Source organism: Lissotriton vulgaris, chromosome 2_1, assembly GCF_964263255.1.
Source record: "Lissotriton vulgaris chromosome 2_1, aLisVul1.2, whole genome shotgun sequence".
NCBI lineage: Eukaryota > Metazoa > Chordata > Amphibia > Caudata > Salamandridae > Lissotriton > Lissotriton vulgaris.
Window position 1 is genome coordinate 290,790,437 of NC_141687.1, and position 27,311 is coordinate 290,817,747.

General features: G+C 42.8%; 1 protein-coding gene across 1 annotated transcript in view; it reads right to left on the bottom strand.

Annotated features, from left to right (window-relative positions):
- The window catches only part of SMG8 (SMG8 nonsense mediated mRNA decay factor), a 65,642-nt gene that overhangs the window by 15,561 nt on the left and 22,770 nt on the right, over nucleotides 1–27,311 (bottom strand). The window contains exons 2-3 of the mRNA XM_086954969.1: nucleotides 20,764–20,909; nucleotides 13,789–14,664 (exon numbers count right to left, since the gene is read on the bottom strand). Of these exons, the coding sequence (XP_086811095.1) occupies nucleotides 13,789–14,664; nucleotides 20,764–20,909 (1,022 nt within the window). The remainder of the gene's footprint in view (nucleotides 1–13,788; nucleotides 14,665–20,763; nucleotides 20,910–27,311) is intronic.

Genomic DNA, 27,311 nt, shown 5'->3' on the forward strand with positions numbered 1-27,311 from the left:
ATATTTTGGAACACTGTATCCTTAAACGTTGAGCAAACCAAAAACTAATACATAGGATTCTCCTCCTACTAAGTTTTGGCAGATATTAACCTTTCACACACTCCAGACGTCTATTGGAGTTTTTACCGGAAAGGGGTCTGTGTGAAAAGCATGACTGAGTTACTCTAATATCTAGCGTTAAATTATCGCCCTATCAAACGTAGGGCGCCATGTAGTGTAGTTCCTATATTCCCAATAGGCTCTGCACATTGGAATAACATAAAAGATAGTTTAGACGTAGGACTGAAGTCGACTAGGTCTCTATTGAATATGTTAGACTTAATTTGTGAATGCCAGCTAGCTCAGAGGTCACTAGAAACTTTCTCGAATACACAAGAAGGGATTAGTTTCTGACAACCATATAACTTGACAACTTTGTTCCCCAAGAATAAGGAATATATCTCCACAGTCGTGGAAACAATAGATGGCTATTTCACTCAGTCAATCATGCATGCTTAGTTTCACCAGAAGTGCAGAGAAATAGAGAGACGGGCATTTTCAATAAAAAGGTTATTTATTGTGCAGTCTTCATTCTCATGCAAGAGAAGTGAATTGCTACAATCGCAATACTTGTCAAAGTAAAATGCGTACAGTAAAAAGAGTATTATGAAATAATACTGTAAAATCATTTATATGGTTTCTAAGCCATAAGATACTTAAAATGGATAAAATACATACAATGATAAAAGATGACTTAATGTATTCAACTGGTGCTTCTAAGATACGCCTACCCCGGTGTACCTAACCTAAGCCTAGTACATGGGAAGGAGTAAGTGAGATGTAGCTTGATTTAAAATAGTTTCTGCCAAGAATCTATCCAAGAATTCTCTAAGGGTCTAATCAGCTCCGTACCTTGTTTGTAGAATGTAGGAGGTCTTGTATCTCTCTCTCTCTCTCAGGACTCGATCTCCCAGTAACCTGCAAGGGTAGCTGGGAAACACCGGAGCTGGATTTCTCGGCAAGAGAAAAGACAGCGTCTCTCTCAGTGCGTCAGCTGGAGGGTCGACTTTCTTCGGCACTCGCTACAGCAGGGCGTCGGGCAAGTAGTTAGTCGATCTGCTCCAAACCACCGTGTGTTTTGCTAGAGCAGATGCTGGTATATTTATACCTGGAAGGTGCCGAGTTTGACGTAAGGTTGGACATAATACGTCACTAAAAACTTGCAGTTCTTTTAGGACTCCAGGAGTTCTAGGACAAATCAATACAGAAGCAGGGGAAAGTCCCGGACTGCTGGAGGTTTGGTCTCTCCAAGAACTCTTGTGATTTCTAGGAATCTGTGGAAGTAGCCATGCCGTATTTGGACTACATTGGCTGTGTAAATATAGTTATGATTCTGATGCCTTTATAAGGATATGATGAGTTATACCTATACAAGAGCATGAATCGGGAAAATTATACTAGAGCCCTAGATTAGTCTACAACAATAGTGGGCAATCGTTGATCTAGTGGGAGTTCACCTGTCTGCAGACTATCACAATACATATGTAACAGGTGTGGGGTAATAGTCCCAGCCGTCTTTTTATAGAGTTCAATGGGTATACCATTAGGTCCCACCACCTTCCCAGATTGAACCGATCGAAGAGCCAGATTTTGAGGTTTCTTGCGAAGATGGGGAGCGATGCTATCTGTCTGAGGTGGAGCGGAAGGTTGTTCCAGGCACTGGCCGCGCAGATGGAGCGGCCTCCCGCACAGGACCCATATGGATTGGAACTAGCCAATTTCTTTGGTGTCATATCCTCACAATGGGAGAAAGTTCTCAATGAAGTTCAACAACACGTTGAAAAAATGCAAGAAGTGGCCATGGGGTAGCTCAGACCGAATCAGTGTTATCTGGGGTGGAAAGGAAAGAACTGACATCAGCGTGCGGGATGGTGCCTATGTAGGTACCGCACACGCCACTTCCGGCATGGATGTTGCTGATGCAGAGATGAAAGAATGCTACCTACCAGAGTGCAGGGACATTACCTGAAAATCTGCCAGATCCAGTCTGATGCCTGGGTATATTCTAAGATAAGGTATCTGTGGCTAGAAGTCTCTATTAGATAAAACATGCAGGTTAAGGACTGCCCTACTCCCATCTATGCTGTTACCAGCGGACAACACCATAAATAATCTAGTTATCTAAGGCACTTTAATATGCATTACCTCATGTTTGTGCCCTTGAGAGTTCAACTTCAGACAAAATGATCACAGCTGTGTGGAGGCAATGCACTTTTTTGTGGAAGACAACGTGTGCGAAATCAAAACAAACACTTGGCTCCAAGTCCGTACCCTTACTGGAAGAGAAGAGAAAAGGCCTTTGTAACACTAAAATACAATAAATTACAGATTAAAATAATCTGTTTGTTGGGGAAAAAAAGGAGATTTCGGGCAGTTGACAAAAGGAGTGACCAGCTTGGCCAAACTGTTTAGCTGTCATTTGGGATGTCTGTGGCTATGTTGGCAGTGGGAGGCGCCTAAAGGTCCAATGGGAACCTCAGAACCACAAATGTTTGGCCCCATAAGATCCTCTACCTCCCTGTGCTCCTTCCCTGGACCTTGATTTCTGGGTCTGACTGTAACTGTTTGTCTATGACAGAGTGGAAGATGGTCTTGTAACCTGGTGCTTTAGCTTTCCCAGGATGACTTGCAATAATTACATAGGTCTACAGGATGCTTCTATAACTCACTGAAAGGGTGGCTACTCAGGGCAGTGCCCAGTTGCTAAGACTTTGTACTCATTTTCTTGGTGATTAAATCCAGAGTATTCTGAGAAGTCGGGGCATACTACTAGTACCAAGAGTAGCACAAAGATTGCAGGTTGCACAAGAGGACTGTTGTCCCAACAAAAAATTGAGTCATTTTCTAAGCAGCAACTGCATAGTATCTAGGACACAATACACGTCTTGAAGCCAAAAGTGTTGCTATCAACAACCAGAGCTCAGAATAGGTGGGATAGGGAGAAAACAGCACACAAATTGGAGAGAAACAAGGGTGTGGCCTCTGCTGGAAGCTATAGTGCAAGAAAAAGCAGGTTTCGATCCATATCGTGAAGTGAAAAAGGGAACTGGAGAGGGCACACATGGATAAGGGCCAATAACAAATGCATAATACATTACACAGGACATCAAAACCTTTATTTAGAAATAGTTACAGGTTCCACCACATGTTGAGAAATGTAAAGAGTCAGTATGTAGGAATAAGAGATTTATCTAAGACACAGCAGGAATTAAATACTAGGTTGTACATTGGTAGACAACTGCCTATATTTTAGGAGCCTTGGAAGCTCATTTGCAGTGTGGCCAAGCAAGGTGTAATTTTGAACACTGCAATGCTGTTCCAGGAATGTCATACAATGAGCTCTAAAGTCTTTTTGGGAGTTAAATAAGGAAAATCATACCTACCAGTAATAAACAGTTTGCAATGTAGTAGATAAACATGCATTGCACTCTCCTACCATGAAGCTGGGTTCAGAACAATGCAGCATGTATTTCTTCAAAGTCTTTGATTCGGCTTCGAATGTGCATGTAATGATTCATGAACAGGTTACCCAAAATCTACAATGTATCAGGATACAGACTTTACCTTATATCTAGTCTCCCCTTCATGCTAAGGTTAGATGTAGATGTGTCGGATATGTAAATGCTTACTTTCACCTACTTGCTGTCAGTGGAGAGAAGGAAGGATCACAAGTGGATCTACAGAACAAACGCCACAAACCAACTGTTTTAAGTTAGTAATTTGGGTACAGGGATCGCCGAGAGGTTTACATCTCAAAACTTTCCCTCAACGGAAAGCCTACTGGTTGATGAAACTGAGAGGGTGTTAAATCTCAATTTCGTGAGGTAAAGTGTCCCTGAGGTAAGGTATCTCCCAGCACATCAACAATACAGTTAACCCCTTCCGCGCTGATGACGAGCCCAGCTCGTCATGAGGCTTACCTGCCGTGCGCTGATGACGAGCTGAGCTCGTCATGTAACGCAGTATTTTCAAAACATCTGCACACAGCGGGAAAAGCCGCCGCAGCGATGCGGTTAGTAAAGGCCCACTCAATATCTAAGTTCTAGATCAATGGAATAAATGTGAGAGATTTATTAAAAAAATTGAAAAGATGGGGTGCAAAATTATTGCCATGAATGTTCTTTGCAAAATTGAGCATTAAAGTAGTGCAAAATCAGAAATATTCACGTCCAAGCGGGTGGCTAAACCAATAGAGACACTGACCGCAATCCTATAACATAGGAAAGTCTTCTGGCACACCCCCAATATCAAGGGTTTTTATAGGAAATCTTCATGTAGAAAGTGCAGATTCATTCTGGTGTTTGCATAAATATCACATTATTAGTAAATCGAGGCACGGTTTTATTCGTCATACTGCCTTAGCACAATGCCACTACATGAATAATGATTCTACTGCATGCCAATGTCGCCAGGAATGACAAGACAAATTATATGAACAATACCTAACTATTATGAACGAATAGGGCATAGTGGAGAAGTGTGGCTCAATGGTTAGAAGAGGCAGACCATGAAGCAGAGGTCAGACCCGGGACCAGGGTTCAATTCCCGACGAGGCAGGGTCTTGAGCCCAAAATGTCCACGGACTCGCTAATTCTCGCTTCGGTGCCTGCTCGAATCATGGGTTCACACTCTGCAACTCTGGGCAATAGCTTGCTTAATCTCCACTATGGCCCCCTGCGGCGGGATGCCTGGTTTTCACCTTGGGGGTGCCAAGTACAGGTTATCTCACAGGGAAAAACCAGGACGGGTTCCCAAAGCAAGCGCTTAGAGACCGTTGGTGGTAATGCGCAATATAAATTACAATTACAATTACACTTACAGGGCTTAACTGTTTGCTGTAGAAATAACAAAAAGTGACATGTGTAGGGGAAAACTCATCATTTTGAAAAAGATGGCCCAAGTTGAGGCCTAGTTTACAGGAGCTAAAACATACTTCTACATGTCACAGGAATTCTGTTTCAATGACAATAGCACTATATGAGTGGGTACGTGTATAATCGAAAGTAAATTCACATTATGTACCTTAATAACGCACAAAAATATGAATGCACAAAAACTCTAACAGTAAAACTTTCAAATGATAACGTGTTTTGCAATATAAACTGTAGAGCAGTATAACGTTCCTCTAAAGTTTCATGTGAAGAAAAGAGGTAATGGGTTAAGTCGCTAAAAATCTGAAGCGAAACAGAGGCTCTTCAAGGGTTGGACACGACCTCAAATATAACTGCAGGACCAATCCCTCAAGTCCCGCATGGAAATCCAAAAGACTAAAACCTAAAAAATCGAGCCTCTTTGATGGATTAAGTCGTTCAGGCAGAATTTCTAGCATGTATACACACAAACACATGTATCGATTTGTAAATCTGTTACACTTTCAGGTAAAGATATATTCCAAAGAATGCCACAGCGGTACTTTCTTTAAACATCACACATACGGAGTGTGATCATGGTACACCTGCTAGGGAATGTTTTACCCGTGCATGGTATATCTGAATTATTTTAACAATCCATCTGGGAATGCTAACCTCAGAGATGGGTTTTCTCTGTGACAAAAGCAACAGAAAAATGGTTTTGTCTTTCTGATATAATTAGTGCACTTAACCAATCGATTGAGCTATGAACCCTCGTCACCATGGTTTTAAATGGGCTGGGCTCCGGCGGTTTTTAAAAGGGGGCCCAAAACAGGTCCCTATCGGGCTCTGTTGTATGGCCTAGAACAGGCAGTCCGTTTTTTTGTGGACTGCAGTGAGAACAGGCACATTGATGTGTGCATGCTCATTTTGCTCACTAGTGCACTGTAGCACTCACCCCACTGACACCCAGAGCCCACGTTCATTGTGAAGGGCTCACTTCCAGGGCCCTGCCCATGGCCAGCCCCCCTCTGCTCTGTAACTAGGTCTGCGCTTCTCGAGTCCACTTACACACGTGTGAACTAATGGCACTATACTGCTGCCGAAGTCTCAGGATTGTGCAGACATTCTGGAAGTGGGAGAACACATTAAGAAATCATTGAAGATATTATCCCATTCCCCAAATATTTGAAAGAAATCCATGGGCCTCGCACTTCTACTACACTTACAAAGTTCATTTGACAAATCTGCCTATCAGCAATACATCTGGTTACTAATTCAACTGTTCATGTAGAAGAGAGCAGAGAGGAACGCCTGGCAAACACACATCAGTCATTTCCAGGAATACTCCCAGATTACTACGATATCTTCCAAGAAGGAGTCCAAAATAAGCATGCAAGCTCATTGTACACACGAGCATAGGCTAAAACATGTGGTGATATAAGAAACAAGCAGTGGCAAAGCCAACTGCTCCCGCCTATACTAGAGCTATTAGATTTGGCAATGTTACTAGAGCTATTAGATTTGGCAATGTGTTTTAGCCATGATTTAGACCATGCCCCTAACTGGATAAGACACAGCCCTTTAAGAGGTCTACCACACCCCTTTTAGAGCACCCCCAGTTTTTTTCCACTTAAATCCCTGCTCTTCACATACCTAAAACATGTGGCAGGAAGACCATAACATGCCCTAGACATTGGACGATATGAAAAAACAAGACGACATTTGGTTAAAAGAAATGTAGGCAAGAAAGAAAACCAACTCTCTCTGTGTACCTCTTAGAATATTTTATCCACTGCCAATGTTGGTATTCCACAATCTTTGCAACTACGTTATTGCCACTAAAATTATTAACTCCCTTGTTAACAAGTTGAGTGGGCATGAATGTAATAATTCAAAAGGTGTACATATTACAATGGCCATGAGTGGGTTAACTCTATTTAGTCCTTCCCAGACATTCATCACAGGTATTCGGTTCGGTACTAGTAGTCTCCCTCTGTTTGGTTTTTATTGCTTTCAGTTCTTGTAGCTTCTTGAAAATTGTGTTGCTGTTTTTCAATGGCTATCTAAGAGAGATTGATGGTCTGGGTAACATTCTGGTGAGGATGTTCTAACATGACCAGTAATGGGGAGAACATGTATTCTCCTTAGACTATTATCTTGTGTGAGGAACTGGGGTGTATAATATGGTGTGGTTGTGCAACCTCACCATGTAATACACTTACCAACACCTTTAGCACCCTTGGGCTTCATCTGTAAAACCCTAAGCCCTATCTTGGGAGCTGAGGCACAGAGCAGCCAGGCCTACACAAAGGAACAAGTGTAAAGCATTTAAACAGTCCCAAAATAATTGAAGAAATTGACATAAGCCTCAAGAAATCCGACACCTATTTATAAAAACAGACTGCATTTGTATAGGAATTTAGACACTAGGACAGTAAAGATCCACCAGACAGTTCCAAAGATGAAGATTTTACAAGCAATAGTAAAGCAAAGTAATTTCACTCAACCGTGAACAAGCCTTGACAAAGTCAATACATTGGACACTTAGACACGTTTTCAAGGAAATCGTAGGTTTAGGTAAGTGTCAAAGTGATTGGTTATAAGTACTTGTGGTGACCATCTCCAGCAGGGAGCTGGTCAGAGGGACAAGCAAGGTCTTCAAGAGCAGTTACTATCATAGAGGAAACATTCCCTCTGCAGTTCTAGGCACTGTAACCATGTTGAAATGGATTCCTGTGGAATTGTCTTGATGCAAGGGATGAAGGATGCTGAAGAAGCTCTAGGGAGGCTGTGGATGTGATGTGGTTGACAGGGTTTTGCCTGCAGGGATTCTGCGATCCACAAAGATGGTGAGGAATTCTTCTTCATTCTGTCTGAAGTCCAGTCACCACTGAACTACTAGTCGCCCGTTATCTCAGTCACTGGCCAACACTTTGAGTTGATAACTTGCCTTCTAACGGTCCCAGCAACTGTCAGACAGCACACTCGTGTTCAGCGAACTCAGAGTCAGGTCTTAGCCCTTAGTGCTGCACAGCGGCGGTGGCAGCAGCTTGAAAAATCCGGGCTACCAACTTGCCCCAGCATGCCTCAGCTGTAGTCGTTGCCCTGTCCATTGAACAGAGAGCCAGTCAGCTGGCTCTTGGAGTGATCTTCGCTTGATTAGGTTCTGGAGATGGCTTCTCCATGAGCAGGCCACAACAGGTACAGTGCCTCTCCTCGCTAGCCACCAGGTGCAGTAGTTGCAGTCCTAATTGCCTCAGCCTCTCTTTGTTGGACCCTCGGTGCAGCAGGACAGTCACTCTACCAAGTCGGTCAAGAATTGGGGTCTGGGTGCAGGGGTGCCCCCTTATGCTCAGAAAGCAGCCTCAGGTCAGGATGTGGCTGGCACTCAATGGTCTACCAGGTTCCCTCCCACCTGGTGACTACTTTCTGTGGGTGTGGTTTTTGGCTGTTACAGAATGCAAGCAAAACAACAAGTGAGAGAGGGCAAAGCGATTGGAGCCACTCTTAGTCCCCCTGAACTGTCTATATCAAACAACAAGAGTGTATCCGTTCTGAAGAAAGAAGAGTTAGTAAAAGGAATTACTCTAGTTAAAAAGAAGAACCCTCACTCACCAACCTAGTTGGTGACATGCTTCATCATCGGGTTCCCACCAGAGAAGCAGACTGCATCTCTGGTGTGCTACGATGAATGATTACAGTGGAGCGTTGTATTTGCGTGACACTAGTGAGTGTAATAAGTGAGGAAAGTGATTTAAAAAGTGCTGCGGTTTCATCCAAAAAGACTTTTAATGGTGGAAAAATCAGCACGGTTAAAAACAGGTGAGTCGGCTATCCCTAACTGGTCGTAATTGACCAGATCCATCCTAAAATAAGAAAAAAACGTTTGGTCAACATGTTTCATCTTCTGGGAGTATTACATGAAGCATTGGTCAGGACCAGCGACACCACAGCGGTATACGCACGCTAAGGCGTACCCTAATATTTGGTGGAATCAACCGAGCAAACTCACGGTTAAATAACAGCCTTCAAGCATTTCTCAAAAGCCGTGGATATCTGTAAAACAAGAACAGAAGGCAATTTACATAGCACATGTTACACATGCATGAATGTACTTAAAAAACTTGTAGTGGTTAGGCTCAAGCCATCTCTTCAAAAATGCCGCAGTTGCAGGCAGTGCTGTTCTATAATGGTAAAACAATTGCGCCAATGACATGCATAGTTATAATGTCACTACACGTTGTTATCAAACACAGAAGAATGCATATATAATTCTACGCACTCGCGTGTATTTACAAAAATAGACAGGTGTATTTGCCTGCAAACCAGCATGGGTAGTACCGGCAGAAATTATATTAAGAGAACATGACTAATCCACCAACATGAAGATGTAGGAGGATAAGGCAGACTGTGCATATCAATGTGAATACCAGCTTTTAAAATCATGAGAGAACACAGGGCTTACGTTAAAAACTGAGTAACACCACTCCTTGGGTTCTGGTGGGTGGCAGGACTCCTAATCAAAATCTGTAAGGGATTAACGGAGTTAAAAAGACTCCAAGCGTACACATTGTTAAATTATGTGTGCCGACAAACAACCAAAACCCACTTACTTAGTACTAGTCAACCGCCCGCGTGGTACCTGCACGATCCCAACCGACCCGGAGATGTTGAAGACACTATTTAGGGAATTTAAGTAGAGAGTGTTTGCCCGGGAAAAGTGTTTCAAGCGTCATGCCGCATTTCAGTATCACGTGACATCCCAGGGATATGTGGGCTACGCAGCTGACGCCAAAGATCTGAAGGTCGCAAAGGAGGCTAAAACGCTAACCTTCCTTGCCGTTTGTCGAGACCAAAAATCGAAACTTTATTGATAGTTGCAAAGATACAATTCCACTGGTGAAGGTTTACATCGAGCACCTGTGTCATTCAATGCACTCTAGTACCTTTTATTGGATGAGGGACCCCTAGATGTAGTTCTAGAAGGTAGCCTCAGAGCTGGTCTTGTGGTTGAGGCAGCTCATCCTCAGGCATTCAATTGCAGTTTGGAGGCCAATCTTGCAATCAGTCGAATTAGGTGTAGCATCCCTTGCTTTGTTTTGTAGATTTAGGAGCTAGATTTGTCCAGTGTTGATCAACTTCATCCAAGTAATTAATCATGGACGGATCATATTCTTCTTTTCTTCCCAATTTATGGTCTCATCATATTTTTCTTAAGCTTTTTCAGGTGCTTCAACAGGTCAGGTTATTGTTTTTACTTTGTGGAGTGAAATAACTGGCAGCTTTCCCTCATTTGGCAAAGAGTGTTTTTACATCAAAATATCAGAAATGTCAAAACCTGGATTTGTTGCGATACCTTGGTAAGCATAACGTTAAGTCCATCATGATAGATAGAAGTAAGCTTTGTTTTACAAGAACGCCAAAATTGAAAAGGCGTTTTTCCATGTTCTTTCAGATCAGAGTCATTGTCACACAGCCTGGCATCAGGTGGTTGTGTTGAAAGCAATCTTCAGAAATGCATCTGCTACAGCATCAACGCATGTGCTTTGTTAACGATTCAATTTGGTTTTCAACAAGTGTGCAGTCTTACTATGGTCACAATACCAACTCTAAACCCAAGGGTGGATAACGTTAATTGATAGTAGAGTTTGTGTCCTGATACACTGTGGTTTCTGGAAACATGATCAGAAATCATTCGATGCACATTTGAAACCGATACTAAAGTTTTGGAAAACAAGCATTTGCAATGCAATAGGTCTCGCATTAGTGAAAGTATAATGTTTGATAGATTTGTTTTTTGGGCCAAAAATATCCAAGCAGTAGCATAGGTAATAATAGAAATTCAACAAAGCAAGAAAAGGGTGCAGTACCACAGACTGTTACTAGGTGTCCCTGTGGAGTTGCAAAGGGGACTCCATTAGCCACATAAGGCACTGCACGCTTAATGCAATATCATTTGAACCACCAATAGCTCAAACTTTCACTAATGCAAGGCAGATTGCAGTGCAATTACTTTTATTAATCCCTCCTGTGTATCCTCCAGCGTTGTATTGTAGGTACTTAGAGTTTCTTGTTGAGTACCTCGCCGAGTTGCTATCAAAGAACTCCGCTGATTCACAGGCTAAATTCTATGCTCAGTTTCGGGTGCCTCCTCCATATTGTTTCATGTTTTTTCGCTGCTTTGTGTGTGTTTTCGAAGCACTGCATTATGCAATGAAACTTTTAGTGATGCACACACTCCGTCAAATCAGAATTTGCACCTCATTGTGCATCATTGCGGCATCCTTTTTTTTCTTATAGTAGTGCACAACATTAGTGCAATCAAGCAATATCACAGTAATATGGTGCAGGGCGAGGGTGCGCAGCACAAATCTGGACACTGCAATCCTGCAAAAATACATTCTGCTGTCTTTAGTGCAGGAGCAAGATAGCACCTCACCAAAAACAGCACAGTGCTGAAAGGTGGAGGAGGTTTGCAGCCGCCAGTCCATCTTTCAAAACCAATGTTTCTGGCCTGAGAGGAACCCCCTGCAGACAAGTGCACTGTGTGACCGCACCAGCCTGTGAGGGAGGGAGAGGGAGAAGAATAACTGACTGTGCACCACTTTATATGTGGAATACAATCGTTGTCCCTTCGAATGGCCTGTCTGGCCCAGCTCCTGTGTAAGAAGTATGGCACGAGGCAAGGCGCCCCTCATGTGCATGGAGCCAGACTCCAACGTATATGAGACAATCCATATGACAGAAGGGGCCAGAAAGCACTAGTGACCCCTTCCCTAAACCCAAAGTGCCTCCCCCGATGGGGGGTAAATGCAGCACACATGCCAGTTGTGCACTGGGGTCAATTTATGCAAATCATCACCAAAAAGGCTCATTTGGCTAAAAAATCTGTGCTTGGACCAATGTTTACAGGTTGAAATTCCAGTATGCCCACTCAGCCCTTCATCCTTTAAAAGTTGGTAAAATAAGTACTATTGTTTTTAGTAGCACTAGGCATCTATTTCCTTTAAGTAGTTTCAAGTCAGCTCCTCAGGTGCAATCGTTTGCTGTTTACACCTACGGGGCAGAGGGCATGGAGTACATCTCTGAGGTGGATGCACACATGATCCCACACCCAATCCGCAAATAGAAAGCCATTGCCAATACAAACCCTCCTTTACATTCGCATTTCCGAAAAGCCCTTCCTATGTTTTTTCCTATTAGAACAGATTCAAGTTAGGCACAGAAAGCAGGTCAAGGCATGTTCGTTATTAATACAGCACTTGCACTGCCGTCAGGCCAAGGACCAAGAAGGAAATGCAGGAGAAAAAGGCGAGGGGCTTGGATGAGAGAAGGGTGTAGGGGAGGTCAATGAATTTAATCTTCTCGTCCGCACCTCGCGGGGACTAAAATGAATACATACACACCGAAAATAATTCCCTCAAAAATTCTCTGAGAGTGTATAATCTATAAGAGACACATATAAGAAAGTGCCCCTTTTTAATGGCCCTTTAGAACTTTCCACTACGCAAGGGTGATAAGTTCTATGTTCAAGTAAGGTGGTGCAATCTGGAACTGCCACGAGACAGGCATAAATAGATGCGCGTTCACCTCTGATGTAGGAGCAGGGCGATGAGCGGAAGTGGGAACATCGTTAGGCAGACGTCTGAGGAGGCTGCAGGGCTGACCATCTCTGCAAGGCCTGTCATTAAAGGAGAAAGTGCTATTTTGGCCAATTTGACACTCTAGGTGGCGCATATTTTGAGGGTATTTACTGAAGTAATAATTCTGAGAACACAATTGCTTTTTATACAGGAGACTGCAATGAAGTCAGCTTTGGACAGTGTAATCTCAATTCCAAGCAAGTCAACAGTGCATACAGGGGGACAAAAATGAGACAGGGACACAAAGAGGAGTGGTGGGGCGGGCACACGGAGACAAGGAGTCATGGCAGCTGCCGCCCTGCTCGTCGCTGCTTGCTCCCGTGGCAAAACGCCATGGGAGTAAACCTTTCAGAAGAGGTGGGACAAGCACCCATCTTTAACCATTTGCATGATTTTAATCTAAAAAGACACGCAAAAGGCAATCGAATGCGTGGGAGGAGTCAGACCCACACAGAGTAGCTACAAGAAGCCTTGCAAAACAGCGCAGGTGCACTGTGCTAGGCTCCACCTAAAAAACAACCTGCATTATTCTGAAAACAACCATAACTATCAGGACAGTGCACAGCAAATGATCTATAACACCATATGCTGCAAACTAGATACTACAAATTTCGGTTTTAAAAGTATTCATTTTCTCTGCCTAAGATGGATACTGTCCTACTGTGATTTGAATATGTGGAGTCACCTAACTGCAAGCTTATTGTCTTAAGTTCCGTTACAGGTGCGCACAATTACACTGCAGTGCAGTTCATCAATACCCTTAGTTTCTGCCCAAGCATATACTCAGTATTCGGCTTTTTGGCTTTTCTGCAAGTAAAATTGATACAGCCTTTTCAAGAGCACCACATTTCCAATCATCATCTAATGCGGATAAACACCAATTAATCATTACGCACGTTATTAGACGTGCCAGCTCCAAACACTTTTATTCTTAACATCATCTACTCCTAGTGACTCACAGAAGGAGGGTGAGTTTAAAGCTCTTTGTTGCTACACCAAGCTTCTGGTCTTGTTCTTATTCTGGTACCTGTAGACTAACTGGGTCAATTGTGAACCAAGACTTCAACTTCCAGAACGCAGCGTTTGTCAACTGAAAATATGACCTACAGGTACCTAATAGTTTAAGCATTGTAGACAGTAATGCACCACATTCCATCCACTATTTGGGAACACATTTTAATAATAACATTTTCATAATATTGTGTGACCAAAAGATACTTACAGGCAGATCTGTATAGTACAAGGTATCTTACCTGAGGTGCAAGCACGATTTGTAATGTAGCATCAGGCACCACAACGAAAATCCTCATGAGCTGAGCATAGTGTGGTTTGAGGCCTCGACCCTGGGATGGCGACAGAATATAAAGCGGCATGTCCGTATTAAGCGCTTTTATGGCAGATTCCTTTGGCCCGCTTCCCATGACTTTCATTATTTTGTCAGGTCCAGAAGACATGACTCTTCTGCCACGAGAGTCTTCATACTCGAAGCCTACAAAGGCCCGGGCAATATCGTCCCTCCTTCTTCCTCTGCCCATGACTACAGCATTTCGCTTCCCTGGTACAGCCTTGTTTGGAGCCGGCCAAGAATTTGTGTCTAAATCTCCCTCTTCTTCAGCCCGTGTCCTGATGACAATGTCCCATGGCATCAGGTAATTAGTCCCCGGAATGAATCCCTGCTGATCCAGTCCTGTATGAAAATTGTATGACTTGGCAGAGCCAAGTTTCAACAGGGACCAGCTGGAGAATTTGGGCAGCAGACCTTTGGGGCAATTTGAATGCAGCATTCCAGGCAGATACTCTATGGTAGACACCTGGCGATCTATTAAACTTGGTCTTTTCTCGATTTTGGCTTCCACCCCCTGCCCATGGGCTTCTGCGTTATCACCACCAGCTTGCGGATCTGCTGGGTAAGTGCCCAAACTTTCCATTGACTGCCCTAAGCTGAGAGCAAGGCTCAAGCTGGTGCTCTCCCCCTGAGTCTGTGGCTCCTTTTCTTTCATTTTCTCAAGCTCTACTTCTTGGATGGACTCTGGCTCCTCGTCTTTGGCCGGTGCTGGATCCGGTGTGCTGGGCTGAAATATTGGGAAATTGATGTGGTCCAGTTTCCCGCAACATTTTTCCTCTAGCAGCTGGAAAAAAAAAACTTTCATCAAAACCAATAATAGTAATCTCTAAGAGAATTGACAAAGTTGAGACATGAAGGCAGCAAGAAAATGACAAACTATAGTAAATAACTGGCAACTAAAACGTGTCTAATAAATTAATAAACTATAAAAATACAAATTTGGTATTTTAAAATAACTTTTGTTTTCTACAATCGGGTTGTTTTTCACCATTCTTTATTAAAAGGTGATAAAAACCTAGTTTATATATTTCTACCCTCTAAGTTCGGGTATTCATGTATTTCAACACAGTCAACAGATACACTACTGTGCAAGAGAATACAAAGGTAGCTTGAAGCCTGGGATGGGTATGCTGTAGAGGTAAATTAAAATCTCAGTAGGGTCTTGTGCAGGAGTGAAGAGAAGAAAAAGACCAGGACTGTGATAATAGCAGCCGCCCTAAATGACGTCAGATTTTTACTTACTATAGACATGAGTAGCTGGTGGAAGGTTGCACATGATGGGAGGTTAGGTTGTAGAGGCACGCGTGTTCATGGATGTGCGTTATCCTTTTAGAGTGGTGAATTATACCATTTAGGGCAGCATGTGCACGAAAATGAAAACACGTTTAGTTTCTGGTCTTTGGGTTGGGAACCACAATATAAGTCCTAGGCACACATATTTCAAAAGTTATTTTTATTTTATTTAGTGTATCTTATATAGCGCACGGCTACCCCAACGGGGTGTCCCGGCGCTCGTTGTATGTGAGTATATTGATTTACTGGCTCTTGATGGAGTTTAACAGAATAAGAATGATTTTACAGCTTTTCGGAATGGTAGTTCTTCTTGGATAAGTCGAATGGGTTGGGGAAGGTTATTCCAGAGAGTGGTGGCACCTACTTGAAACGTTCTTCCACCTGAACGTACCTTTTTGAATTTAGGGATGACAAGAAATTTTTTTGAACTGGAGCGGAGGAGTCTGGTGTTGCTGTAGGGGCGGAGGGATGAGGAGAAATATGCAGAGCCCTTGCCCCTTACAGCTCGGTGGGTCAAAGTCAAGGCCTTGAATTCTGCTCTTTGTTTGATCGGAAGCCAATGGAGGCGTCGTCTGCGAGGGGAGATGTGGTCACGCAAGGAAATGCCACAGACCAGGCGGACTGCGGCATTTTGAACCATCTGAAGACAATGGCAGGGGCCAGAGGAGAGTCCAATGTAAAGGCCATTGGCATAATCCAAATGGGACGTAATCAATGCCTGAATGATTGTTCTTCTGGTGTTGTTGGGTAAAAAGTTAATACATTTTTTGATCATTCTGATTTTCAAAAAGCATGCAGCCGATACCGTTTGGATTTGTTTATGAAATGAGAGACTGGTATCCCATCTGACTCCGAGATTCTTCACAGATTCTTTGGGTAAGGGGGGTGTGTTTAATTTGTGGGGCCACCAAAGATTGGAGTCAAGGGGGGAGGATTGGTGGAAGAAGAGGACCTCAGTTTTACCGGCATTAAGCCGAAGGAAATGGTCATCCTTCCGACTGGCTATGTTGTTGAGGCAGTTCTTTAATGGGTCGAAGGTGAACTGATTAGGGTTATAAGCAAACAGTAGCTGAATGTCATCAGCATAGGAGGTAGATTTTATACCTGATTGGGCAATGATCTCAGCTAATGGGGAAAAGTAAACGTTAAATTGTGGTTGCAAGACTGACTACACGGTTGAAATCCAGATGTATTGTGAAGAACGTAAGTTTAATTAGGAATGCACGCTTGAATGGAGGTATATGTTGTAGTCGATTTTTTCCTACTCGGGTATTTGAGATCATCATTTTTGGCGAGACTGAAATAGGCACAATCTTATGTTTTTCTGGGAGTTTAACTTTACAGAATCAAACTGTGGGTTTTATTTTTTATATTTCCTCTTGTTATATGCACAGTATAACACATTAGCTGAGCTGTATGAATGCACTCGACATATGAAATTCACAATCTTATGCTATTTGCTAAGAGTTTTGACTGAGGAGCTTAATATATTTTTCTTGTTCTTTACAAAGCACCAGGGCTCGAGTCGGGGGTCCACGCGGGGGGACAAAGTACCCCCACTCTTTTCACAGCGTGGACGCCGTACCCCCTGCCAAGAAGCTGGGCCCCACAGAAATAAGCTGAATTTTTTCCTGGTGCCATTTTCAGACACCGGGACACGTTCAGTACGTGACGTCATGGGGTAATTTGCATATTGTCAGTCCCCCCACTTCTTTTGATAGGACTTGAGCCCTGCAAAGCACCGTACAATCTGATGGCATTTTCCCAGCAGAGTGGCTTTTATTTTGGGCCTCGAAAAATTTTCTAAATGTTACCTGCGCTAGTATATTATTTAATTGAACACACAAAGTGGACTCACACAATTCAAAGTGTACTGTAAGCAGTAGCCATACTAAAATTATTCATTTAAAATAATAAATCATTACTCCTGCTAGTAGAGCATCATATCCTGATCAAAACGCATGGCGGGTGGCTAGCTAGAAGTGGAGGAGGTCGAACATTTAACTCGGTCCTCCTCATGTGAGAGAAGAAGCTGGGCGGACAGAAGGTCAGATGGCAGACGAGGTCAGTGAGCACCAACTTACTCAGTCAGGCCACCTGGTCAATCCGGACGGTGGGCGACAATGTGACTCAGAAAGCACCCCTCCCGCTGGTGGGACCGGGAGAGGCTGGTCTCTTGCTGCTCAGCTGATGAACCTGCACAAAACTTTCCTAACAAAAGTTATTCGGATTTGGGCTCAGCCTCACCACTGCTAGATCGATCAAGGAAGGCTGGAGGATTAACTCTGCAATCCATTACTTACAGAAAAGCTATGCAAATCACAACTCGTACACCAAATGCAATGCTTAGGAACTTAAATAATTTATACCGATAAGTAGCAACCCTTACAACATCAACATTAATAAAGACTAGCACATACTTCAACCATTCACTGGTGTCTCTTTCCATATTGATAAAATGATTATAATTTCATAATTTCATTCTAGATTATTAGAATTTTTTTTGACAATCAATTTGATTGAATTTTGAATCTGAATTGGACAACAAACAGCACCATTCAGAGCTACAGAGTACATTAGCAGGATAGGGGAAAAACACATTGCAATGACATCAATATCACAGAAAGAAATCCAGAATAGCATATCCACATGCACCTGGAGAGCGAACCACAGCATCTCATTCGTCGAGTACCCCAACCCAATTCCCCCACATGAAATGACATTTCTCGGGGCACCCCCTGGCTACGTATGGAGGGCGCTCCTGCGCAGCACACCAGTCCACCCCACGGCGCCGGCGCCTTAGAGTGGGAGGGCCGGTGTCCAGCTAGTGAACAGCGAAGTCCCTCTTGGCAACCACCAACGCGGTATTGAGGAAGAACTGCTCAGACATGGAACCGTCCAGACCGTCGGTGACGCCCAGCAGAACACGCATGGGATCAAGGGGCACTCCCAGCCCAGGACCCCTGTCAGGTCTTGTGTTAACAATTCCCAATACCCCCGAATCACATTGCATAGCCACAATATATGATAAAAGTCAGCGCGGGGGTGGGAGCAACGGGGGCAGTTAGCATCGGGCCGAAGCCCAGAGCGGTGGAGACGCAGGGGTGTAAGATAGGCGGCGCGCAAAAAATAGACTTGGACCAGGCGCAGTCTTGCTGATACCGCAATCGTCCTAGGGGCAATCAGGGCGTCTCTTCAATCCTCATCCTCTAGAACCCCAAGCCAGCCCTCCCACTTCTCTCGGAGCAAGGAAAGGGAGATGGGAGTATTGTTGACAAGTGAGCTGTAGATCCGAGAGACTCCACCCTTCCCCAGATCCCCAGTCAGGACTTGCGCCTCAGGCGGACTGTATTCAGGCAGAGACGTGCCATCTGGAATGTGGGAGTGAAGGGCGTGGCGCAGCTGTAAGTAGCGAAAGAATTGAGAGGTATGGAGGGAATGCCTAGCCTGTAAGTCTTGGAAGGATCGGATATGGATACCACTCCAGACGTCACCCAACAAGGATACCTCAATGAGGTCCCATTGTCGGAACCCTGACAGGGAGGCTACTTTGCAAAGCCTGGTGCCACACTACCAGGGAGTGTAGCTAGTCAGCCTGCCCACCCATTGAGTATGTCGTAATGATGCATGCCAAGCCAAGAATGCTCCGCGTGTGACCTCGGGAAGAGCACGAGGATCTGTAGCCCCATAAAGCATCCCCTGGATAGAGGAGAAGTACAGGATGTGTAGCTCCAAGCGATACGCCGGGTCGGACCAGCAGCCATTAAACCAATCGTGGATCGTGAGTAGACGAGTCGCTAAATAGTAGAGGTAGAGGTTCGTCATTCCGAGACCTCCATCAAAAGGTGCGATTCGGCATTGGGCCAGGGCCAACTTGGACCTCCGACCCCCCAAAGAATTTTGTGGCCATGCCATCCATCTCCCGGAACCAAGATCTAGCAAAGGAGAGGTGTGTGTTCTGGAGCATGTACAAAAACCGAGGGAGGATCATCATTTTGTATAGGGCAATCCTGCCCAAAGGGTTCAGTAGCAGCGTGCGCCACTTAAGGAGGTCGGCACGGATCCGCTTAACCAGCGGGGTGACATTGAGCTCCCATGCAAGGTCAGGGAGAAGGTAGATCCAAATCCCCAAGTACCTGAAAGACAGCCGCCGAAGCGGAATCGACGACTGCCAATCAAAGCACTCGCGTGAGAGATGTAAGGGGACTTGGATTGGTTAAGCCGCAGGCCGGATACTTGTTCAAAAATGGCTAGTGCCCGAAGGCATCAAGGTCCCGAGCGAGCAGGGTCAACCAAAAACAGCAGCACGTCGTCCGTGTATAACGCGATCTTATCCTCTTCCGCTAGGCCAGGCCATCACCAGCCAGTCAGGGAGTGGTCGCTGCGGACAAGGCAAGCGAACGGCTCCATAGCTGGAGCAAAAAGGATCGGGGAAAGAGGGCAGCCCTGCCGCGTACCCCGTCCAATGGGGAAGGGGCGGGACAACGGGCCATTAACGAGGACCTGAGCCCGGGGACGGCGATATAGTAACCGCATCACATTACGAAAAGGAGTGACAAAGCCCATCTGGTCCAACACCGTGTCCAAGTAGCCCCAGTCAACAGAGTTGAATATTAGAATTTAATCATTCAAATTATTCATAACATATTTTTTGCATAGAGAATTTATCTGGGCCATGGTGTGGGGTTGCATGTCACACAAGGCAGTCAAATAAGAGTGTAAGAATAGGGAATGACAGCAGCAAGACAATCTTTTCCTTGTTCCTTCCATAACTGTAATGCAATTACAGTTCATACCTGACCCCAGCAAATATTGGAAACCTTTAAACCAATGTAACAGACTAACATTCTGACACAAACTGACCTCAACGAACACACTACAAGCAAGGTAAAGACCTGTAACACATCTGTACAGACTGATTCTGTACTGACGAGAGTACAAAGATGCAGAACCCTCTTCATATCACATCAGAATCAAGAATGGACTAACAGAAAAAGCTAAAGATACATGTTGAAAACAAACAAGACTTTCAATGACACAGGATATGAAACTAAAGCGAATATTAACAACAAAATTCTAGTTATTAGCAAAGTTAATAAATACACAATTGGAAAACATCGGGACACTAGGAGAAAGAGAAAATAGAAGCATCAAATATGAATGCAAGTTCTAAAATTTGTAGTAAGAACATACAATGAAATGGCCCCCACTAGGCGATAGTGTTCTAGTAAATCCTGGAAATTAGAAACTCACACAGAGACTCGGGCTCAATAAGGGACTGAGCAACAAGGTTTCTATCTAAACAGTTTGGAGTACTCCCAAAATAGCAAGGAGCGGAGAACTAGGATTGGATTTGCAGACCCACTGGCTTCTCCCCTTGCAGACTATGTTCCCAAACATTTAAAGCCAATGTGCTTGCACAATCTTAAATTGTCCAGTCACAGTACATTTCCATTTCAAGTGCCGATATTATTTTTAAGATTTGTATTATGTGATCTAGGTTATCCCTTCCTAGGCAAGGCATTAAACTCAAAGGCTGAACAGTTTAAATAAAAACCTTCACCTAATTTGAAAATAACCACCGTCATACCTGGTAGAATTCATAATTAGCTGTTCGGATATCAAAGGGGTCGTCACGAGGAGCCTGCTTCCGTCCACAATTGCAGCTGCCTGTTGATCGTGCTCGACTGTTGTGATAAAGTATTGGGGGGTTTCTTTCGGGTTCAGTTTTCTCCCCTAGAAACAAGACACATTTTTGACAAGATTAGGGATTTTCAGCCTTTTGAGGCTACTCTGTTGAAAAATGCAGAACTCAATAAAGAATGGTGATCTGACCTAAAAGCAGCCATTTTCTCAGTCAGACGAGGCAGAGAAACACTGAAAGCAGGGACACAAAGACAGAGTGGAGAGAGAAAAAGAAAGGGAGAAATACTATATAGTGTCAGGATATACAACATCACCATGAAAAAGGAAGTTGGTGTTAGATGTCTGGATCCCACGAACAGGTCAACATCAGAATCTCAGAATCTCTGATGCAGTAGGATGATCAACAGTGGGCCATCCAGTCCCAGAGTCTGTTAAGCTGTGCTCCAGATTCAAATTATCATCTGCAACTTATTCGTACAGTAGAAGCATGTTTTTGCACTTTCTCCATTTCATGCTTGGGAGGTACCAGAGGTGAAGTTGAGACCTTATGATGGAACTAATTTTGCCACTGAAACAGGCTGTTGTGAGCGATTAAATATATGTGGTGTAACATAACTGTAGCATAAAGAATTCTTGCATGCAATCATTCACAATCTCTTATGGAATGTTCTTTGAGGTTTATTCCAAACTTGATAGTAGAACAGTGGCTTTGTAGGGTTCTGATTGGGCCAGAGGCTGACTCGATTGAAAGAATAGTTAGAAGAATATCGACACTTAAAGGTTTACTGTAAAATGGAACAACATTTTATTTAAGGAGGCTAGCATTATGCATACACCTATTTACTTCCTTCTGAGCAGCAACCATTAACCCTTTCGATGCTGATGACGAGCTCAGCTCGTCATCACCCACGGGTGTCGTGTGCTGATGACGAGCTGAGCTCGTCATGAATAACTGACATCCTGAATTTTTCAGCACAGGACGGGAAAACTGCCAGCAGCCATGTGGTTAAAAGTTCATTCCACCGAACACAAACTACATCACAATGAAAACATGACTCTCAAGTCCATATAAATCTGCATGAATTCCATGTTCTTTTGTTTGCTGTTTCTGAGCAGATAAGTATTACTCAGAGCTCTATGATATTGTGGACAGATTTTTTTTATAGTGATAATTTTTATCTAGGATTGTAGAGTTTATGTTTATTTCCACAGTTTATAAACCCAATTTATGGGTTTGAAGGTTCATTGGTTGTGCAATATTAAATGTCCCATGTTGGTCCTCATGACCAGCGCCTATACTTCATGAGTTTTGTTTTACGGGGTTAAACTGTTTAGTTTAATTTTTAATTCAGTTTTCCGCATTGTTTTTTATTTTATTTTTCAGTTTACACAACATAAACAAGAACACCCAATTGGCATCATTACAGTGTATGTATACAGATCGAAGACCTCATTATCGGCACTTAGGACTGTAGGCAGCATCAAGGGAGGCACGGACTCATGGGGAAGAAACACAATAACAGACAAGTAAAACATCGTGGGGAAGTAGCCAAGCCCGGCACATCTATATTTCCACATTGTTAAAGCAGATCATGTAAACCGTTAAAAATAAAATATATATATATATATGCACACACACACACACACACACACACACACCTTACTTGGCGACTGGTGTGCTCAGCTCGTGAAGACATTTCAGCTCTGTCTCAGCCGAGCAGTGCAAAAAAGACTAGAACTCTCTAGCGTGGTACACTGCTATATTACGTGTGGCCGGCATAGACAGTATCAGCAGCCAGAGTGGTTTGGTTTCACTCCATTGGGAGGAATGCAGATAAAGTATGGTGGTTTCAGAAGGAATTGCAGCTTATTTCGGAGAAATGCGTGAAAGCGCTTGAGCAGGGTTCACACGTTTAAATGAACTGTTCGGTTACCGGGCAAAGCAAGTGCGATATAGGAGTATGGTGACACAGTGGGAGATTATTTAAATGAAATATAAAGGGAGGGAAAATATATATTTTAACAATTTATACTGTGAATAGAGGGAGTAAAGTGAAGACAAAGCCACAAGGTCTGAGGAGGAGTCGAACTTCACAGGAGGATTTAATCCAAAGATTGTCTATCAGGAACTGCAACAAGCAGTTAAAGCTGAAATTAAGGAAGTATTGAAGACCAAGATAACAGCTTACAGAACTCTAAGCCACTTTACAGAACTTTAACAAAGATATTCCCAAAGAAGGACAAAGAGATATCAATGAGTCTGATGATGCTTTATTAAGAACTGAAGGTAGGTTAAGGTCCTATTCCAGTTTAGTGCTCGGAGGGTCTAAGTTTTATACCAGGGACCGAATGGAAGGACAAATGTTTGATGAATTCCTGACTCCGCTCAGAGCTGTTTCCATGTCTTGTAACTATGGAGCCATAAAAGATAGTCGGATACCAAATTATTACTAATGTGAGAAATAAAAAAAGTCAAACTGTGGGTGTTTGGCGATGTATGAACGATACTGATAATAGCAATGAAAACCTTTTTAAAGGGGAAGAAATGGGTTATTGGTGTGGAAGTGGTAGCCGCGTGTCTTCGTTGTTCTGCGGTGCGGAAAGACTAAGAATTGTGGCAAGTGTTTTAAGAAGGTAAATAGAATAATACAAATTTCAAAGGAAAAGTGGGCAGTAAGGGTTCAATGTCTTTTTACAATGAGTGAAGAGACAAGCTGAATTTCTAATGCGTTGGGGTGATGTTGGCTCCGAATTGTTTTTAAAAGGAGGAAAGGGTTCTACCAAATGTGATAATTAAAAACAACCCACTGGACCTTCAGCATGCATAGTAACTGCTTTATGCAAGACATTTGTGTAAATGGAAGATCCTGTTCTTCTGGAACTATCATTACAAAGCAGTTATTCTTAAAACATTTTGAAAGGTTAATATACCTAAAGAGTTAGAGCCTTCATACTTATCTACATAAGCTTTTGATTGGTGAACTACTGATCCGATTAAGTTTTACAGAATCAACTTGGTATTTAGAGATCTGTAATTTAGACCTTCATCTTTATGAAGCACTCAAATGAGGAACTGTGTTGCGGTAGAAAGACCAGGGGTAGCTAGGTAGAGTGTTGAATCCCGGAAGTAAAGAACAGGTGTTAGTGATAAAAGAACTGAAATGTGGGCAGTTTTTCACAGAAACTTGGGAGAGTTGAAGGGGTACACACACAATAGCACTGAAAGATGGTCCTTGACCGGTGAGAGACATAAATTGAGGGCAGCTGAGGAAGAAAATTAGTGAGGTCCTGGATACATTGCCTCCCTTAGTTTCGGTCACCAAATCATATCACATGGTGAGGCTAGTGTAGATTTGAGAGAGTTACATGTGAATATTTTAAATCAACAGTCATCCTTTATCTAACATTAACAAATTAGTTGCAACTCTGGAAGGTGCAAAATTGTATTTCATCATGGATCTTCATTCTGCCTACCATCACATAGTGTTGGTTCGCAAACCTCTCAATCCGAGAGCATTCTTCACATCAAGAGGATGCTTTTTGGGTTAACCTCTATGACTTCTGTATTTCAAAGGATTACTAAATAGCAACTTTTTGCAAATCGCCATTTGGTAATTACAAACATCCATGTACAAATGTGTTCTGGTGACTTATATACTCAGATTACTTTCCTATTTTCACTATACTAATTCACCACTAATTCTTTCTGGGTTCCGAAGTAACGTGCTATTTGCCCAAAAAAGTGCTTCAACACCACATCAAGGGTAGCAAGCGCTATATAAATGCAAACCTTTTTCCCTCTTCTATCCCTCTACTATCCTTCTGAATCCAAATAACTGACTAACATATCCACCACTTAAATGACTTTCATATTTTCACTATACTAATTCACCACTAATCCTTTATGGGTTCCGGAGTAGCGTGCTACTTGCCAAAAAAGCGCGCTGTGACGCCTCGTCAGTGGTAGTAAGCGTTTATTAATGCAATTACAATACAATGCAATCCTTCAAATGTGTATACCAACAAAAAACTGTCTCCGTGTCCGGGCAACTCGGAGTCCCAATCACATCTCTGTCTGTTATTCTTTTGTGAGCTGTATGCAGAACAGCACAAAACTATATTAAGGCCACTGTTGAGAAATGTAATGATTCGGAAATGTAAAGAGGCACAGGAGTACTTGCAGCTACTTCAGACTGACAGGTGTGTCAAACCATTCATAGATTTATCATGATCTCTGTATTGCAGGAGAATTGTTGGAAAATAATGATCGCATCTTTTGAGCATTCTTTTTACTGAAAATTGTCTGGTTCCATTTATTTGCTACTACTTATATGGTATTGCAGCATACGTGTTTTGTATTTAACCAAAATGAGAGGAAAAGTAATTGTATCGATTGTTTTTAATGCACCCAGACGCTTTTACCTTCCATTGTATGTAAGTTTTGAATATATTGTATGCTGGCTGTTATTTTTATCTCATGAAAATTATTGCATTTTTAAATTGCTTGTATTGTATATATATGTGCTTTTATGGTTTGTCTCAAACCGAATAAAGACTTTTGAACTGAACTGTGTGTTGAACACAGTTTGCAATTCCCAGTGAGTCGCAGCTAGACTTACCTCATTAATATTCAAGAGGTAGGTCTTGGTTTGCGGCCAATTGGGAATTGCAAAAATCAAAGGGATGGCGGACTGCTGCAGTCTGCAGACCACCATGTCTGTGATTGCTTTTCAATAAAGCAATTATTATTTAATTTTTTAATGCAGCCTGTTTTCATTAACGGAAAACGGGATAAGTTTCAAAAAGAAAAATGGAATGCTTTCTTTTTACTAACATTTGCAAACAGAAGGGTTCCCTTTGGGACACATTCCCTTTTGCAAATCGGTTACCACCTACTTGAAGTAGGTGATAATATGTGAATGTTTTGCAACCGCATTTTGTTTGCAAAACATTCACACATACCATTGTGATTCGGTATTAGGAAGGGACGCCCTAACCACGCCCTTTCCAATACTGAATTGCAACCCCAATACGCGATCTGCGAATAGGTTACCAAATCGCAAATCGGCCTTTGTGCATTAAAAAGAAAATCACATTTTTGCAGTCGCAAACGACCGGATTCTGTGAATTGTGTCATTTACGACCTCAAAAAAACTTTGCACACCTGGCCCTTTGTTTCAACTGTTCAGGGAATCGAAATATAGAATACATGTTTCTAAGATGATAGTCGAATATTCCCCAAGAACAAGGTAGAGACTCATTGAAGTAGTATATAAAACTTTGAAGGAAAAGGGGCTTACGTTAAAAAAAGAAAGAGCTAATTATTTTGTGATAAAGTTGACTATTTGGGTCACCCCATGTCAGGTGATAGGGTTGTAACCGGAAGTGCCTGCTCATGGCTAAAAAGAAAAGCTATGTTGTTCTCAAGTTTGTGTGAATATTATAGCAAGTTTGTTAGTAATTTTACTGAAAAAAATGGAACCACTCCAACAGTTGGTGCATAAAGGAGATGAGTAATAGGGAGCATCTGATGGAGTCAAGAAGGAAATTGCAAATGCTTTGATACTGAAACCTTTTTGTGAGGATAAGCGATGCATTGTCAAAGTAGATACTATTTTGTTTGGTGTAGGAGTGGAGCTTTTTCAAGTTGCAGAAAGTGAATGTGGCTTTCGCTAGGAGGACTCTACTCTGTACTGGAAAAATATGAAAAGCTACTTTTGACTTGGGTGTGGGCGATGGAACACTAACTACAACATCTGGAGTAGTTTAATTTTTCAAACAGGCCACAAACCACAGGTGGGAATTTTGTCTCTGGGTGGAGGCTGGAATTCTAATTCATGTATTTGCAGTTTGATACCTGGTCAGCAAGAGTAGTTTTAATGTTGGATATGGTCCTGGTAAGGTAAATGTGACGGCAGAATGCTTGCCTACGCTGCCTTTGTTAGAATTCAGGGATTTCTGTAGGGGTTTATGAAGAGGACATTGTGGCATCTGTTAAATCTGGAGTGGAGAAGGCATTGCCAGACCACAAGAAAATACCTGGTGATGTCTTGCATTATTTATCATAACCCGAACGGTGAAGAAGATTTATTCTCTGAAGATGGGAGGTGTGCTCCTCCTTTTTGAATACGTGATGATATACTGAGGATAGGTCATGAGTGTCATCCGGAGCATGAAAAAGTTGCTGCATGAGAAATTTTGGTTGGCCTGGTCTGGACTGGTACATCATTGCGTGAGAGAATGTTCCAAATGCAATTACAGCAAAAGCCAAACCAGCTCCTCTTACACCAGTTCCCTAATCCAAAATGCTGTGGGAGAAAGTAGCCTTAAATATTTCAGGAACTTGTAAGAGGTTGCCAGTCGCCTTGCAGCGTGCCCTTGTTTTGACAACCTCAATTCAAAATAGCTTGTGGTTGCAATTGTGAACCTTCTGTGATTAACTTTTTTTTTTTTTTACAGATGGTTTCTAGAAAAGGGAATCAAAATGTTCAA